Genomic DNA, 18,863 nt, shown 5'->3' on the forward strand with positions numbered 1-18,863 from the left:
AAGGGTACACACTGCAGACCAACTACCAAAGTAAGGGGGCATACTGAATTCTGACCATCAGTGTATGGAGGCACACTGAGCTCTGACCACCAATGTAAGGGGGCATGTGGAGCTTTGGCCACCAATGTAAGGGGCAGCACTAAGCCTTGATCACCGGTATAAGGAGGCATGTTGACCACCAGTGTAAGGGAGCACACTGATCACCAACACAACAGGGACAATTACATCTATCTATTGCACTGTGCAAGCTGTGCTGTGTTAAAGTGTAATAGTGTCATAGTCTTTTCATTATGACCTCTACACTCTTGTACATCACATAGTCTTGACTGCTGCACTGTATATGCCACTGATCAAATAAACACAAACCATCGATGGCCAGCTTTAGATGTCCACCAATGAATACAACATTCCTAGTATTTAAGTTACCATGTAGGTTAATAGTTTTATTGGGGTTAGCAGAGTGTATTTACTTTGCCAAGTAAATGATTTTGTTTCACTGTGTCACGTGCATTTTTTTGGACAAGTTCGTCATATAACTTTGCGATGTCAAGGTGGTTTATACAAACAAGGAAATATCCTGCATACAGCTAAAGTGTTCAACAATGATATTTCAGTCCACATATTTCAAAACTGTGGATCAATTTACAAAGCTTGCTGGATGCCAACTTGATGATAGGGGTGTGTTCCCAGGACAAAGGCTACATAAAGCACATTGGGAATAAATGGTCTATATGCCATATATACACACATTATAGCACATGAAAGTTAGTTTTCATTAGATTCTAGCAAACTCAGCAGAAGACAGAGGTTTGAATATAGATGGAGAGATATGTTGATCATGCTCTACTTAACGAGGGAGAAGAAAATGAGATGGTGAGACTATTCTGTGTAATCTCTTTATAAAAAGAAGATATTGGTTTCTAGGATAAGGATGTGCATTGACAGTGAGAAAAAAAAAAAAAGAAAGAAGAAAATTCTAATGTTTGTCTTTTGTTGACACCAACCCTGGGTGCTGTGCATAGGATTCCTAACATTTTGTAATCTGTAGTTTTGCACGTTACTGAATTTCCATCAGTAAAATATTCCTGTATGTCAATACAGGTTGGTTACCATACAGTAGAGGGTCTTTTCCACTTTTTTTTTTCATTTTTAGAAGTTGAAAAAAAAACAAATTTGCTCATATACTTAGGAAAGAATAGCAAACGTCTCTCTTCATATTTTTCTATTTATTTTTATTTTTTTTGGATCTCTCATGTTAAGCTACTATTGGAATCTACTCTTCAGGTATTATGTTTTGTTTTGGGCGATTATCCTGTCATTCATTTTTATGTTCTAACATGGAAGGGCTACTGGATACCAAGTAGTAAGGCTCCGCTGAACATTTTTAGCACTTGTATTGGTTTTTCATATGTGGATCATGATACTCTCATCTGTTATTTGCCTATAAATTCACATTTGTCACGTATCTCCTCCTTGTATAGAGAAAAATATTTGCCCTTGCAATGGATCCCCTTCTCCACTGCAAAGGTTAACTGTTTAGTTTACATAGGGTATGATGAATGTTTAATACACTTCAATTATTCCTCAAGCCCAGAACAGCCAGTGATCTCATCCACTGACGCCTAGAATGTGTGCCAGCCCATGACATCCTCCCATACAGGCCATCCACTGTATGGAATGATGTAGTAGGTAAGAGGCTTCTTGGAAATCATCCCATACAGAGGAGTAAGTCTGAGTAAAAAGGTAAGTAAATCACCTTATTTATCATTCCCTAAGCCAGCGATGGAGAACCTTGGCACCCCAGATGTTTTGGAACTACATTTCCCATGATGCTCAACTACACTGCTGAGTGCATGAGCATCATGGGAAATGTAGTTCCAAAACACCTGGAGTGCCAAGGTTTGCCATCACTGCCCTAAGCAAAATTAGCCTATGGACTAGGCAATTCCCCACTGCAAGGGTGAATCTTTTTTCCCCCTGGAGTTCAGTTTTAAAGGAAGCATGTACTAATGGAAATATGTAGGTGTCATTGCTGCAGTTCTTCTTCTGAAAGTACTTGATGTCTGACTGCCTCTAGCTTCAATGCTTAGAATCACTGGCCTGAAGTACAACCTAGGGTGGGTTTACAGTAAAGTTGAGCCTCCAGAATCTTAAAAAAGTACTAAAGCCAATGCACCTGCTTAACAGCTAAGCAGTCAGCATCTTCAGAAGGAAAGGTCAGTGACTGCAATGTAGATATTTCTCTACAGCTTTTCTTTGAAACATTGCCAAAATAGTAATTAACATTTGCATTTCAACTGTCACTGTCCAGTAACCAACAGTGGAATACTAATTTGTATGTTAAGGAAAATCTCAGGACTGCTGTGTGCATATGAAGTGCAGATCAATATCTAGGATTGTTGTACCAGTGGGTAATCTGTTATTACATTGTAAAATTAACCCAGCCATTTAATTTTTGAAGCGCTACAGATGATAATATTTTTTTTCATGGGGTGGGGACAGGGAATACATTTAGAAAACTAAAACATTTTTGGTTACTACATTGGAGATTACTGATCTTTGTACCAAATGAGGTTAATATGGCCAGTTATTTAAAAAAGACTCTATCCGTATTGCAAACATTTAAAATCAAGCTATACCGGTATATAGAAGAACTGTGTAAATACTTACCTTTCCTTCTACCTGTACCACAAAGGCTGCTCCGATCTTGAGAAATTAGCTTAAAGCCTAGGTTTAAATAAAACTTAAAAAAATATCAGCACAAATAAATTACATCTGTCGCACCAGAAGACTATGGCACTGAAAGATCATTTTTCAAGAGTTAAATTGCTGGGAGTGTTGGGTTCTCTGTAGATTTTAGCAGAGCATTTCTCAGGATATGAGAAGTGTTCAGCGGCGGAGTCAGAGGTTATGACATCATTAATCCGCCTCAATGACTCAGTCAAAAAGAGGAAGCTTTGTATTGATTGCTTGACTACATTGCGTTCTCTGAATGGCTGAGTGCTGCTCAGATAGACTATATTGTGTTCTGGGTATGAGACAGGAAGGCTCGGCTCGAAATTGGAACACAATGCAGTATGCTGTATGCATCCTTAGCTACATACAGTTTATACCGCACATACAACAGCCTTACATGTTAGTGAGGGATGTAGTTTGTTTGGCCCAACTTGGCCCAAGTGAACTATGTAAAGTGTATGAAAATCTGGAATTCAGCTTTAATCATACTTACAAACAATATTATACTTATAAATTCAAAGATCTGCTAATTAAAGTGTATCTGTAGGCAAAACTTTTTTTACATTAAAACCCATGTCAGATTATTTTTTTCTGTTCCATTTCCGTATTCTTCCTCTCCTGGAGCTGCAGGAGTAGGTGAGGGGGTCCCCGCTTGTCATCAGAACAGATGTCCCTATTGGAAGATTTACCCATACCTTTTGCTCTCATGACAGCTGTAACACATTTTTATTTACAGTTGTAATGGTCACCTGGAGAATTTGAGAGTATGAATCTACCTAGCAGGGACCAGAAAAATGCCTGACAGGGGCTCTATTCCTTCCTTTCTCTATCCAAACATACAGTTGTGCTCATAAGTTTACATACCTTGTTAGAATTTATGATTTCTTGGCCATTTTTCTGAGAATATGAATGATAACACAAAAACTTTTCTTTTCTTTCACTCATGGTTAGTGTTTAGCTGATTTGACTATTCATTACTAGAATACAACACTTTCTCTGAATGGCTGAGAGCCGCTGTGATAGATTGTATTTTGATTATGAGACAGGAATTCTCAGCTTGAACCCAGAACACAATGCAGTATGCCTCAGCTACATAAAGTTTATACTGCACATCCGGCGGCCTCATATGTTAGTGAAAGACATAATTTGCCAAGCTGGCCCAAACAAACTATGTAAAGTGTATGCAAAGCTGGAGTTCAGCTTTAACAACTAGTAGTATACCATGATTCTATGTGTAGGTGATCCAAAATGTATTTGCTTATATGATATGTTAACCATTTTCCGGACCACCCACTGTCATTTTACGTGATGACTTTGAAGAAGGATATTGTTGTTATGGCAGCAGCTAGCTGCCATAATCCCAGTATCCTCCTTTTCAGCGGGCGATCCTCTACAAGATAAAAGTGGTCTCTGCGGTGGATTCGCTGGGAATTCACTTTTATCAGTGCCGGGAGAGGGGCACCCCCTTCTACCGCTATCCAATGCCCTCCACCGCTTACCGAAGCCATTGGCAGTGGCGGAGGTGATCGCGCCTGTCCCCTTGCTGGGTATGGAGACGAGTGAGGGAAAGATGGCCTCCACCCGTCTCCATATCAAAACGTCACTCCCGCCTATAGTTCTTAAAGGGCCTTTTTTTTATGACAAATCTTTTTTCTTTTTTTTTAATTGCATTTTAATCTAAATATGAGATCGGAGGTCTTTTTGACGCCAGATCTCTTATTTAAGAGGTCCTGTCATGCTTTTTTCTATTACAAGGGATATTTACATTCCTTGTAATAGGAATAAAAGTAAAACAATTTCTTAAAATTATTTTTTTTTTATAAAAATGTAAAAAAAAAGGTAAAATAAGAAAAAAATACATTTTTAAACGTGCCCCGTCCTGACGAGCTCGAAGCGAACACATACGTGACTAGCACCCACGTCACATTTTCAAACCCATGTGTGGTTTGAAAATGTTGTTTAAACCACACATGTGAGATATCGCCACGATCGGTAGAGTATGAGCAATAATTCTAGCCCTAGACCTCCTCTGTAACTTAAAACATACAACCTGTAGAATTTTTTTAAAGGTCACCTATGGAGATTTTTAAGGGTAAAAGTTTGTCGCCATTCCACAAGTGGGCGCAAATTTAAAGTGTGACATGTTGGGTATCAATTTAATCGGCGTAATCTTTCACAATATAAAAGAAATTGGGCTAACTTTACTGTTGTCTTATTACTTAATTCAAAAAAGTATTTTTTCCCCCAAAAAAGCGATGCAAGACCGCTGTGCCAATACCGTGTGACAGAAAGTATTGCAACGAACGCCATTTTGTTCTCTAGGGTGTTAAAAAAAAAATTATGATGTTTTAGGGTTCTAAGTAATTTTCTAGCAAAAAAAAACTATTTTTAACTTATAAACAACAACTCTCAGAAAGAGGCTCTGTCTTTAAGTGGTTAATTATATTGAGTTTGACAAATTAAAAACACATTACTTTAAAACATTGATTGTAAGTACACTAATTCCATTTATTGTCACAATATACTGTAGCATCTAGGGGATGAGTTTATGTAATTGTTAGTATTTTGTTCTTTTCATGTAGACATGTATATACTGTGTTGTCTGTGTGTGTGTTTATATATATATATATATATATAAAACGAATTAATGATAATCTGACAGTTTAGAGTTGACTGTGGATTAAAAAGGTGTATATAAACAGAACTATAATCTGTGTAAAATCCTGGCAAGACCAGAAAATTGCTACCAAGTCTTTCTACAGATGATTAATATAAGTGATGAGCTTGACATTTATAGTTCAGAGAAGCTGCCTTCAGGGACAGAGTTGGGTGTTCTCTCTTTGTTTTCATTACCTAATGAACTGTGTGACATTGTATTCTCCAGAGTGGTTTCCGTTTTTACAGGATAACTAAATCCCAGACAAAATGTAATATATTGCCGCATACAAGTCCTTGTGGTGGCTGCATTAGTTTCTTTCTTGCAATAAATGGAGACTGACAGAAAGAAAAACAATGCAATCTTTCTGCCGTAGACTGAAATTTTTATAAAATTATAAAATCGCACTCACAATTTTGAAGGAATTACACAGCATGTGTTACAACCAGCATGTCCAAGTGGTCAGGCACTTGTGGAATAATGTCACGTGTGAGGCCCCTTCCAACGCACGCGATTCTCTGTAACCAGCAACGTCTGGGGATGTGAAGCTCACATCCTCAGATGATGCTGGTTACAGAGAAAATTTCTCGGAGAAACTTCCTCCTGCCTTTATTCCTGCAACTCACTTCTCCCATTCTAAATGTGAGCATATCATTAAAAATTCACAAGAGAGCAGCAACCGCAGAGAGCCAGAAATCTCAACATATTTCTTGAGTTTCACTTCTTCAGAAGAGAAACTGGGGTCAGGGGCCTGAAAATTCATGCATTTACAATCCAATATCTACCCAGACTTCTACTAATATTTTATTACATGATGCTTACATAAGTCATATCTTTATTTTGAACAAGGCTATGTTAAAATCAGTATATCCATGTGTGTACATTCCATCCAAATCCAGCAAACGGGAAGGCAGTAGATGTCTTGGTATAGTACTTGTTTAATACGTTATTTCCATAATTGTATTAATTACTTCAATAATTCCCCACCTAAGACCATTGAGACGTTCCATACATCATGGCCCCTAAAAAAATGAGAAGTGATACCAACCTATCCCCATATGTCAATACTTTATTTGTATTACTATGCAGACTGTGTACATCCATAATATCACATTGGACTTACTTAAGAGATGTAGCCAAATCCCAATGGCAATTACCAATGGGCCATGTAAGATTACCCCATTCTCCTAGTTGATAATCTAAAAATATTTATAAGACTTCAATTAATTAGGCCCTTTCCAGTCTACAATACTAGATCTAACTACCTTATTTAAACTGTGCCCATCAAACGCTGCCACTGTGCCATCAAATGCTCCCACTGTGCCCCATTAAATGCTCCCACTGTGCCATTAATGCTCCCACTGTGCCCATCGAATGTTGTCACTGTGCCCCCCCCCGCCTGCCCTCTTCCCAGTACTTACCCAACACTTACCCGGTCTTGGTGGGGCAGTGGGTGATTGCACCAGGAGGTGTCCTCCATGCTCCTTTGCTCCTCCATGTCCTCAATGTCTTCTCCTGTCCTCTCCTATGATTGGACGCCTAATTGGCATCCAATCACAGCGCCTGTTATTTCAGCCAATCAGGTAACAGGTGACAAACATGACTCTGCATGACTCTATCCATTGGTCATATAGGGGGTGGCTGGAGAGAAGGGGCGGCGCCCGTGCGCCCCTAATGGACGCACCTCCACTGGTGCTAGTGGTCCCTGAACCAATAACAGATTACAAAAGTCTGTGATTAATGGGTTTGCAGGCTTCCTTACCTTCAAGATGTTTGCTAATGCACCCTTCAATCCCCCTCCTCACGTGGCATCTCATAGAATTTTGCTGTAAGAAGGATGTGTAGAAGGTTAGCAAACACTTTGTATTGCTTATTGTGTTTTATATTTTCATAGGAAACATATGGGTACAAACAGCAGTCCTGCAGAAGAGCAGCCTGTGTTTTTGGATATGTATTTTCTTGTGGATTTCTCTGGCTTTTGTTTTATTGGAAGCCAGAATGGCATGTATGGGCCCACTGCATTCCGTGTAGCCTGCAGGAAGCTGACGTTATACTGCTGAAAACCACAGTAAGTCTCATACTTCTGTACCATGATGTAGAACAATGGGATATATTATAAACTAAGAGTTAAAAAATCAAATATGTTTTTCAGTAAAAATGCTGAGATTAGAGACGCTTTTATCACAAAACAAGTGACATAAAAAACAGCAGCCTACTTACCCTAACCCATAATGCCTAGCCTAAAACTTTTAGGCTGACCCTAATACATAGCCCCCTATTCAGGTTCAAACATTTAACTCAGTCTCTAAAATTAAAACATGTAATGTTTTTATGAAGGTAGCCATACACAATGGGGTCTATTTTCTAAAACATTTGTTGTGCAATCGTCAAATGCATTCCTGCAAGCTAAAGAGATTAAAGGGGATGTAAACCCTCACATATACCCAGTGAACTGAACAGCCTCAAATGATACACAGAAATGGAACAAATCTTCCTACATATGTTTTACGTGCATATCTGCTGTCTGTCCCTTTCTATATTCTTTTGAAAGTGCACATCATGTTACAGATCTCCTTGTCCTGTTCAGAACAGGGAGTGAAATCTGGACATACAGCCAAGACAGCTGATTGGAGGAAAGGCACCCCCCCCCCCTTCACGTAGGCAAAAACTCTCAGAGCTCTGCTCTAACAAGTCAAGCACTCTGCTAATCTATTTATAGCAACCTCCCACGACACAAATTTTTGGCTGGTTTTACCTCACGTTTTAGAGAACCTTTTAGAAGTTATCATGCTGATAACAGAAGAATGGAGCAGGAGAAAGCTTTGAAGAGAGATAAGAAAATACTGCATATATATATGTGCCCAGCTCAAATTTTTATGATTCAGGTTTACATCCACTTTAAGTCCTGAATCGTCAGCTTTATGTAGTGGCCAAAATGCGATATAGTTTTGAGGAATAATGGAAACTTGTTATCAATACTTATCCTAATTTTCCTTTCATGGCTCTGCCCCAATACATCATGATCACTGGTCAACTCTGCCCCTTGACACCTTGTAGGACATCTCTTAACCACTTCAGCCCCGGAAGGATTTAACCCCTTCCTGACTAGAGGATTTTTTGTAATTAGGTACTGCTCTTTAGTTGACAATTGCACGGTCATGCTACATTGTACCCAAACAAAATTGACATCCTTATTTTCCCACAAATAGAGCTTTCTTTTGGTGGTATTTGATCACCTCCGTGGTTTTTATTTTTTGCACTATAAACAAAAAAAGTGATAATTTTGAAAAAAAATCAATATTTTTTACCTTTTGCTATAATAAGCATCCCCAAAAAATATTTAAAAAAAACCCAAGTTTCTTCCCCAGTTTAAGCTGATTTGTATTCTTCTACATATTTTTGGTAAAAAAAATCGCAATAAGTGTATATTGATTGGTTTACGCAAAAGTTATATCGTCTACAAAATAGGGGATAGATTTATGGCGTTTTTATCATTTTTTCTTTACTAGTTATTTTGTCGATCTGCGATTTTTATCGGGACTGCAACATTATGGCGGACACCTCGGACACTTTTGACACTATTTTGGGACCATTGTCAATTATACAGCGATCAGAGCTACAAATAGCCACTGATTACTGTATAAATGACACTGGCAGGGAACTGGTTAAACACTAGGGGACAATCAAGAAGTTAAGTGTGTTCTAGGGAGTGATTCTAAATGTGGGGGGATGGGCTCACTACAACATGACAGAGATCACTGCTCCCGATGACATGGAGCAGTAGATCCCTGTCATCTTGCTAGGCAGAACAGGGAAATGCCTTGTTTACATAGGCATCTCCCCGTTCTGCCTCTCCTCGCTGAAATCGTGGGCCGCCAGCGAGCATTGAGTTTGCTGGGGCCCGATAGGCTGAAAATTCGAAGGGACATACAGGTACACCTGTTTGCCTGCCTGTGCCATTCAATGTATATGTGTGTGCGGAGGTCAGCAATTGGTTACAATCAACCAAGGTCCCGGATCCCTGGTCGCAAGAAGACAGAACCTGATAGGAGGACCTTCTCAGGACCTTCCACCCGGGGAACTGCAATATCTTTATGGCTAATACCATCATAGTTACTCTGTGCCTTCTGAGGGAGAACAAGGGCTCTCTAGAGTTGATCTGATCATTCCCTGATACTTCTAGTGTGCTAAGCACATACGTAGCTACACGTTAACTTTTTTTTCTCTTCTCTTTTATTACTTGTTCATTGAGATTTGCTGTCACATATTTCCTAAAAGCAGTCCTAGTTATATGTGACACAACTTCTTAAGTCAATAATTCGATTGCATTTTCTGGTTTATCTGTTTGTCCTTAATATTGCATTGTTAACATCCTCTCTTGCTCCTATCAGTCCCTTAACCACAAGCCACTCCCTGGTGTGATAAAGCAAACGGTGTTGTTTCCCTTCCGTTCTAACGCTCGCACTTCACACATCCCCTCTACAGAATGTTGTCAATTACTACCATTAATGCCAAGGGTCTTAACCACCCCTTTAAGCAATCACTTCTCTGGAAGGAAGCTATATCCCAAAATGCCGATATTATTTGTGTCGAAGAGACACATTTCACCAAAAACAAAGATCTGCCCTGTACCCATAAACAGTACCCACACTGCTTCTTTGCCAACACAGATAAAAAAGCAAGAGGTGTAATGATAGCAATACGCTCCTATGTAGCATTCCAACTTCACCAAGTTGAACAAGACCCTCTAGGCAGATTCCTCATCCTTTCTGTGTCCTTTAATAATTGCCCACTTGTCATAGTGAACCTATATTTGCTTAACGTAAGACAAAAATCCTTTTGCCAGAGTATTCTCAACAAGCTTTCTACCTACCCCAAATAATGTATCATTCGTTACGGAAACTTTATTGAGATTGTGGACCACTCTCTATACTTCTCCAATTCTCACAGGAAAAGCTCATCAGCATTGTCCTCACTTCTAAGCAGGGAGGACCTTTATGACATACGGAGGTGTGCTCATGGTACGGAATGGGATTATTATCTCACCTACTCAGGGATCATATTCCAGACTCTATTTATTCCTCACATCTAAACTCCTACTACAACAGGTTACCTCAGCCCACATTGGGCTCATCACGTGGTCTGACCATGCCCCGGGAACCATCTCTCTAAACACAGCACATACCTCCAAACTGAACAAGATATGGAGAATGAATGCCTCCCTACTGACTCATTCTGTCTACAAACCACAAATCGAGGCTGGAATAGAGTCATACTTTTCTGTTAATGCTGGTTCAGTAACCAATCCCACAATGGTATGGAATGCATATAAATCGGTAATTAGAGGGTTGTTTGTCAAATTCAGTGCATATGAGAAAAGAAGACACTACTCAGTACTTAAACCGTATTAGGGATCTTGAGTATAGTAACAAAAACTCTCCCACTGCACAACAGTCCAAAGAGCTCCACCAACTTCTACATTAAACATCTCCAACTATCTTGGTACACTCTAGGAAATAGGCCAGGCAAAGTTTTAGCAAACCAATACAAACGTAGAGTAACTCAATTCAAAATATCATACCTAACTGACCACCGAGGTCACAGATGCACAAATCCACTAGACATAGGCAACTGTTTTAAAACCTTCTACTCAAAACTATACAACATCGCCACATCTTCCTCAGAGCCACCTCCCGCAGACGTTGCCATCCAGTCTTTCCTATCATCAGTCCAGCTCCCATCAATCACTCTCTCCCAATGAAATGCCCTTTCACAACCATTCACAGAACTGGAACTCAAGACAGCCATTAACTCCCTTCCCCTTCACAAGAGCCCAGGACCTGATGGGTTCTGTATTGAATACTATAAGACATATTCTGACTTACTCACCCCCCACTTATGCGCCTCACTAAACAGATTTGCAGTGACAGGAGACATCCCCAATGAGTCTCTAGAAGCCTTAATTGTCACCATTCCCAAACAAGGTAAAACCTTTGACGATCCGGCCAACTACCGACCCACATCCCTACACAATGACTTTTAAAATAAAATCCTTTTAGACAGGTCCTCTTCTTCCTGTGGAGGTGGTGGCAAGTTCTCAATGCTGAAGAGAACAGCATTGCTTTATACAGTATTTTACCAAATCCAGATTGACACAGTGACACTTCACCAGGGGGTGGGTCTCTGACAACCTAACCTCACAGAAAGTGGGTTGAATAAACAGAAAACCCAGAAAAGAAGCAATGATACACCTTGGCATGGTGACTCTGTAGGGGACAGCACCAGAGAGAAAGTGAGCATTGCAGTAAAAGCTATTTTTATACTTCAGAATAAAAGTATACTAAAAGTGCCATCTAAGTATAATTTAATAAAAAAATAAAGAATCAGATGTATATGGTAGTACTACTGCTGTGGTAAACTGTATTTTCTTTTCCATAGAAACGAATTTTGCACATACCTGTATTTTTAAATATGTTTAAATAGTATACAAGGAATTACCAAATGTTACTACATACAGTGGTGTGAAAAAGTGTTTGCCCCCTTCCTCATTTCCTGTTCCTTTGCATGTTTGCCACACTTAAGTGTTTCGGAACATCAAACCAATTTAAACAATAGTCAAGGTTTATTATTAAAGGTGAAAAAAAATCCAAACCATCATGGCCCTGTGTGAAAAAGTGATTGCCCCCTAAACCTAATAACTGGTTGGGCCACCCTTAGCAGCAACAACTGCAACCAAGCGTTTGCGATAACGTGCAATGAGGCTTTTACAGCGTCCTGGAGGAATTTTGTCCCACTCATCTTTGCAGAATTGTCCTAATTCAGTTACATTAGAGGGTTTTCGAGCATGAACGGCCTTTTTAAGGTCATACCACAACATCTCAATAGGATTCAGGTCAGGACTTTGGCTAGGCCACTCCAAAGTTTTCATTTTGTTTTTCTTCAGCCATTCGGTGGTGGACTTGCTGGTGTGTTTAGGATCATTGTCCTGCTGCAGAACCCAAGTTCGTTTCAGCTTGAGTACACGAACAGATGGTCGGACATTCTCCTTCAGGATCTCTTGGTAGACAGCAGAATTCATAGTTCCTTTTATCACGGCAAGTCTTCCAGGTCCTGAAGCAGCAAAACAGCCCCAGACCATCACACTACCACCACCATATTTTACTGTTGGTATAATGTTCTTTTTATGAAATGCAGTGTTCCTTCTACGCCAGATATACTTGGACACACACCTTCCAAAGAGTTCCACTTTTGTCTCATCGGTCCACAGAATGTTGTCCCAAAAGTCTTTGGGATCATCAAGATGTGTTGTGGAGAAATTGAAACGACCTTTTTGTTCTTTTTGCTCAGCAGTGGTTTTCTCCTTGGAACTCTGCCATGCAGGCCATTTTTGCCCAGTCTTTTCCTGATGGTGGAGGCATGAACGCTGACCTTAACTGAGGCAAGTGAGGCCTGCAGTTCCTTGGACGTTGTTGTGGGGTCTTTTGTGACCTCTTGGATGAGTCGTCGCTGCGCTCTTGGGGTAATTTTGGGCGGCCGGCCACTCCTGGGAAGGTTCACCACTGTTCCATGTCTTCGCCATTTGTGGATAATGGCTCTCACTGTGGTTCGCTGGATTCCCAAAGCTTTGGAAATGGCTTTATAACCCTTTCCAGACTGATAGATCTCAATTACTTTCTTTCTCAATTGTTCCTGAATTTCTTTGGGTCTCGGCATGATGTGTAGCTTTTAAGGATCTTCTGGTGGACCTTACTGTGTCAAGCAGCTCCTATTTAAGTGATGCCTTGATTGTGAACAGGTGTGGCAATAATCAGGCCTGGGTGTGGCTAGAGAAATTGAACTCAGGTGTGGACAACCACAGTTATAGTATGTTTTAACAATGACTTTTTCACACAGGGCCATGATGGTTTGGATTTTTTTTCACCTTTAATAATAAACACCTTCATTTACAAATTGCATTTTGTGTTTACTTGTGTTGTCCTTGACTATTGTTTAAATTGGTTTGATGTTCCGAAACACTTAAGTGTGACAAACATGCAAAGGAACAGGAAATGAGGAAGGGGGCAAACACTTTTTCACACCACTGTATCTGCATGCTATGCTAGATTTCTGTTTCTGATTAACTCAATGATTACTATTTTTCCAGGATGAATTTGAACATTATTTCAGAAAAAGCATAGATTGGATTCAGTTGCAGGGTTTAAACATATCAATAAACACGAAAACTGCACAGCCAGTGATTGCGGATGGCAAGTCTATCATTACTAAAGCCATCTATAAAAAAGACCTGAAGGTATGTTACCAGATACAGATTTTTGAGTTAGTATTTTTTTTTTTTTTTACAGCAGGAGGGAAAAAGCATACCTAATTATTAAACTAGAACTACAGGCAAAACTTTTTTTATATTTTTTTCATTTTTGATAGAGTAAGGGAGGGTTGTAATCCCTATCAGACTTTTTTTCAGCATCTCTGTCCCATTGAGGAGATTTTCCTACACTTCCTGTCCCATAGCCAAATATGAAGTGAGAGGAATTCCCTGCAAATTAAGGGAATCTCTTGGGGACCCCCTGGTCATCAGAACTAAAGTCCCCATTGGAAGTTTTCCACTATAATAACTTTCTGGGGACAACCCAAAATTTGGAATTTTCTTTTACTTTCACTTTCAATGATAATGGTAAACAGGACAAATAGAGAGGATGAATTTCCTTAATGGGTGCACAGACAGCAATATAAACTGTCAGGGGTTCTAATCCCTCTGCACTCTACCCAAAACAAAAAAAAAAGTTGTGCCTTTAGTTATACTTTAAGGTAGGAAATATTTGGTAGCTTTACCCTTTTTCAAAATGTATCTGAAGTATTCTGGATGCTGCTGTTGACTCACAACCATATGACACATGTTGCGTGACCTTGAATATAATATTTATACAGGGCACTACAACCCCTGTCAAAAATGCGAAACAATATTGTATATTTTCTTAGTACCTTAAGGGCCCATTCACACCATTGTGGTGCGCTAAGGAATGTGTGTTAATATGCTTTATGATATTGGTTCATGCACCGTCTGTTAAGACAGCCTATTCATTTGAATTAACTACCAAATGTACCAAAAAAGGAGCATGTACAATTTATGGCAGTGTACCGCAAATCACGTTACTTGGCAGGGTGCTTTGGTGGTGCCAGTCAGAAACAATGGCACTGAATCGTACCAAAATATGTAATGTTACCCAAACCTATTGGCCCTATAACAAAATATGGTGATTCCATGAAGCAACCTGCAACTGTACAAAATGATGCCATGTGCTATTTTGTATGGGTTGCCAGAAGAAAAGCTGTGTCATTTGACACAAAAGCTTGAAACAACGCAAACAACTTTCATTTTTGTGTGGAAACCATTTTTGATATTTGTTTGCTAGGACAAACATATTTTGATGAAAAACAGGTGAGCTAATTTTTTTTGCACTCCTGAAATAAGCAAGGCAAACACATCAAATCCCCTCTCTTTTCTCTACGTAGTTTAAGGTTAAACCCCTTTTCTTCTAATTTTAATGAGTGGCTGCGAGTCTTGTTAAACTCCCTTCTGCGAAAAAGTTTTATCCCTATTGTGGGATCACCAGTATGGTATTTGTATATTGAAATCATATCCCCTCTCAAGCGTCTCTTCTCCAAAGAGAATAAGTTCACTGCTCGCAACCTTTCCTCATAACTAATATCCTCCAGACCCTTTATTAGTTTTGTTGCCCTTCATTGTACTCGCTCCATTTCCAGTACATCCTTCCTGTTCCTGAGGACGGGTGCCCAGAACTGGACAGCATACTCTAGGTGTGGCCGGACCAGAGTCTTGTAAAGTGGAAGAATTATTGTTTTATCTCTGGAGTTGATCCCCTTTTCAATGCATGCAAATATTCTGTTTGCTTTGTTAGCAGCAGCTTGGCATTGCATGCCATTGCTGAGCCTATCATCTACTAGGACCCCCGTGTCCTTTTCCTTCCTAGATTCCCCCAGAGGTTCTCCCCCCAGTGTATAGATTGCATTCATATTTTTGCCACCCAAATGCATTATTTTACATTTTTCTATATTGAACCTCATTTGCCTTGTAGTTGCCCACCCCATTCATTTGTTCAGATCTTTTTGCATGGTTTCCACATCCTGCGGATAAGTCATTGCCCTGCTTAGCTTAGTATCATCCACAAATACAGAGATTGAACTGTTTACCCCATTCTCCAGGTCATTTATGAACAAATTAAATAGGATTGGTACCAGCACAGAACCATGTGGGGCCTCACTACCCACCCCTAACCATTCAGGGACTACTAAGGGCAAGTAGTAAATCCTTTCATCAGGGATACAGACATAAAATGTACAGTGGAGAAGGGTTAGAACTTTTGAGAATGTTTTTATTGCTGTCTATACTTTCCTGACCCTCTGATAATTGCATCTCACCCTGGATGTCAATGAGACAGAATGTTGGAGAATAGGGATGAACTCAGGTTTGGGCCAAACTTGAGTTCAAGCTGAACCCTGTCACTTCAGCCTATTGCCATCCAATCAAGTATAACACAAAAGAGTCAGGCATGATTGTGCCCTAATTTACCTAATATGGCCACATTAAACTATGTAGTGCAAATGCCTGTCTATTTGGATACAATATTTGACTTGCTGCAGCTTCTGATGCAGAGAGAAGAAGCTCAAAGTGTGCAGTGAAATCAGACTGAGCGTCATCTTCAGTACAGATGAGGAGCTTATAACTGCAAGATGTTTTTCTAAAATCCCTGTTTTTTAATGAAAAATCATTTTTTCCTTGAAAAATGTCATTCAAATTCTAAAGGAGTGTATTTTTTTGATTGACATTCTCAGGTTAAATTGATAAGAGTACAAAAAGTCACTCATGTTTGGGATCAAGAAGCACAACACTTTCAGAGAGCTGGGTAAGTAAGGACTCGTGTACAATGTCTGAATAGTCATTTTTTATGAGCTTGATACCAAATCATATGATTTATTTTTAAGAGTTCTTGAGGACAGCCTGACCTGCTATGACATTCATTCAAAATTTGGATCTGGATTAACACGAGAAGAGCAGAACATCAGGTAAAACCGCACATCAGGCAATATGAAAGACACACAAATTAAAGCCGATGTAAACTCTAATAATGAACTTATTTTACCTGCTCCCATTTTGACTGTTTAATATACTGTGGGAAGCATTTTGTTATATCTGTTTGATATTTACAAAAACTAATTCATTTATGCTTGTCAGAAATGTCCTGTGTCTTCCCTGAACTTCCTGTGTTATCTCAAAGAGCCTTCTTAGATCTTATCTTGGACTACAGAATGATTACACAGTAAAACCTTGGATTGCAAGCATAATTTGTTCCAGAAACATGCTTGTAATCCACAGCACTCGTATATCAAAGCAAATTTCCCCATAAGAAATATGGAAACTCATATGATTTGTTTCACAAGCATTTACTCATAAGTCCTTCAGTTTATAGTCCATATAAAAAGATTATAGCAATGTGACTAAGTTGTGCAACCATAAAATATCCATCCACAAATGGCAGCCTCCACAAGGTGATTAGAAGCAAAATCCGCCGAGTGGCACTTCTCAGTGACACCTGTTATATAGCTGAGGGCAGGGCCACCAGTGTCGTAAATGGGTGAACCCACTCCCCTCTGATGCCACATGACATCAGAGGAAGGCGGGGTCGCCCGTTTATGTCACTGAGTGGCCTCACCCTCAGCTATATAACAGCTGTCAAAGAGAGAAATGTGCAGTGTGCCATGGAGGCGGAGCTGTTGCAGCTTTATTTTCTTTTTTTGGCTCATTGGGCAGCGTGAGATCAATTTACAAGATTTTTATTTTTTAATAAAGGACTTGTCCCAAAATTTCTCCTGTCTTTTTTACTGTTTTTGCCAATTTTTTTGTGAAATGGTAGGGGTACAATGTGCCTGTTACCATTTCACATGGGGGGGGCAGGATCTGGGGTCCCCTTGTTATATATCAGTATATATTGTTTTAAATTTTTATTTAGACAATTTTAGACAGATACAGGAGAAACATTATTAATTCAACATGTTAGAGTATCCTTATCACCACTAATAGATGGCATGAATGTTCTCACCATCCAGTCCATACTTCAATTTTTTTTTTTAAACTCAACATTATATTTAACAGAACAAAAGGGAGTAAATATACAAATGTATTGCTAGGTTGTCCATACACTTTAAAGAATAGACCACTGTGTGTCTTTGGATGTTGCTGACAACTGTAATATCTCAAATATGAGTTGTAAAAATTAGAGGGAAGAAATAAAAATGCAGTGGAAACACAGGAAATTATATTCTATTTAGTATGTCTATCCATTCACATGCAGAAAGAATGTAAACAATGAATGAGGGTGCAGTGACTGTAGCAAATTACATTTTGCAGAATGTGGAAAGTAATCATTAATTAGAAAGTGGTAAAGAAAAGACTGGGTTATTCTATAGACAAAGAAAAAGTCCCCTTCAATATTTCAGTGCATTTTGAGACTTTTGGTCCTATTTGTGAGAAAATAATACTCACTTGAAGAAAATGTCCACACATGTCACAGAAGAAAACTACTTCTCGTAATGCTAAGAGCCACATGCCATACTCTTATCGACCACTTATATTAAACACATCTTGTAACATGTAAAACCTTTTTGTTTCTGCAGAAGAACAATTTGTGGCCCAAATGCTATTGAAGTTGACGTTGAACCAATCTGGAAATTACTGTTCAAAGAGGTAGTACATACTGGAGCTAAAGTTAACTGAGAATAATTCCATAACATACTGAGGCTATATTATCTTTTAGTGGAAGGCTCACCAAGACACTTTTGGTGTATTGAAAATATACTTCAAAAGTACATTTACAAAACTTTTTGTAGATATACATTAATTGTATATATTGTTTTAATGAAACACTTTGCTCAAGCTTTATGCCACTTTTTTAGTGGAAATAAACAAATTAACATCATAAACATACAGTACACGCATCGGAATCCAAATGTGTGATAATTTATTCAGCGCCATTGACATAACTTCTTGTCCCAGATACCTAACAGGAAGTGAATAATATCTCCGTAAAGTGAGGGGGAATAACACTTTTAGCATGTGGCAATGGAAAAGGTCTTTCCTTGGGAAGATTTCTCACATCTGTGCCATAATCATTAAAAATTGGATTTCCCCTCTTTTGGACATACTGGGGTTTTACTAAAGGCAAATAGACTGAGCAATTTGCAAGTGCAGTTGCAAGAGAATTTGCTCCATAGCTTAGTAAACAAGGGGAAGCTCTGTTGCCTTCCATCATTCAATCATATATAAGCAAAAATGCTCTTTTTTATCTTCCTTGCCTGTGATTGGGTATTCTTTGCAAACTGAAGCTTTACATAATCTACTAATCTCTGGAGTAAATCCCCTTGCAAAGTGCACAGTCTGTTTGCCTTCAGTAAATCA

General features: G+C 39.1%; 1 protein-coding gene across 1 annotated transcript in view; it reads left to right on the forward strand.

Annotated features, from left to right (window-relative positions):
* Positions 1-740: 740 nt before the first annotated feature.
* The window catches only part of LOC143988155 (putative cation-transporting ATPase 13A4), a 65,932-nt gene continuing 47,809 nt past the window's right edge, over positions 741-18,863 (forward strand). Inside the window, exons 1-6 of the mRNA XM_077487484.1 lie at positions 741-873; positions 7,287-7,460; positions 13,536-13,682; positions 16,244-16,314; positions 16,394-16,474; positions 18,083-18,152. Coding sequence (XP_077343610.1) covers positions 820-873; positions 7,287-7,460; positions 13,536-13,682; positions 16,244-16,314; positions 16,394-16,474; positions 18,083-18,152 — 597 coding nt within the window. The 5' untranslated portion in view covers positions 741-819. The remainder of the gene's footprint in view (positions 874-7,286; positions 7,461-13,535; positions 13,683-16,243; positions 16,315-16,393; positions 16,475-18,082; positions 18,153-18,863) is intronic.

This window comes from Lithobates pipiens, unplaced genomic scaffold, assembly GCF_037356315.1.
Source record: "Lithobates pipiens isolate NorthernLeopardFrog02 unplaced genomic scaffold, aLitPip1_a1.2 Scaffold_18, whole genome shotgun sequence".
NCBI classification, from domain to species: domain Eukaryota; kingdom Metazoa; phylum Chordata; class Amphibia; order Anura; family Ranidae; genus Lithobates; species Lithobates pipiens.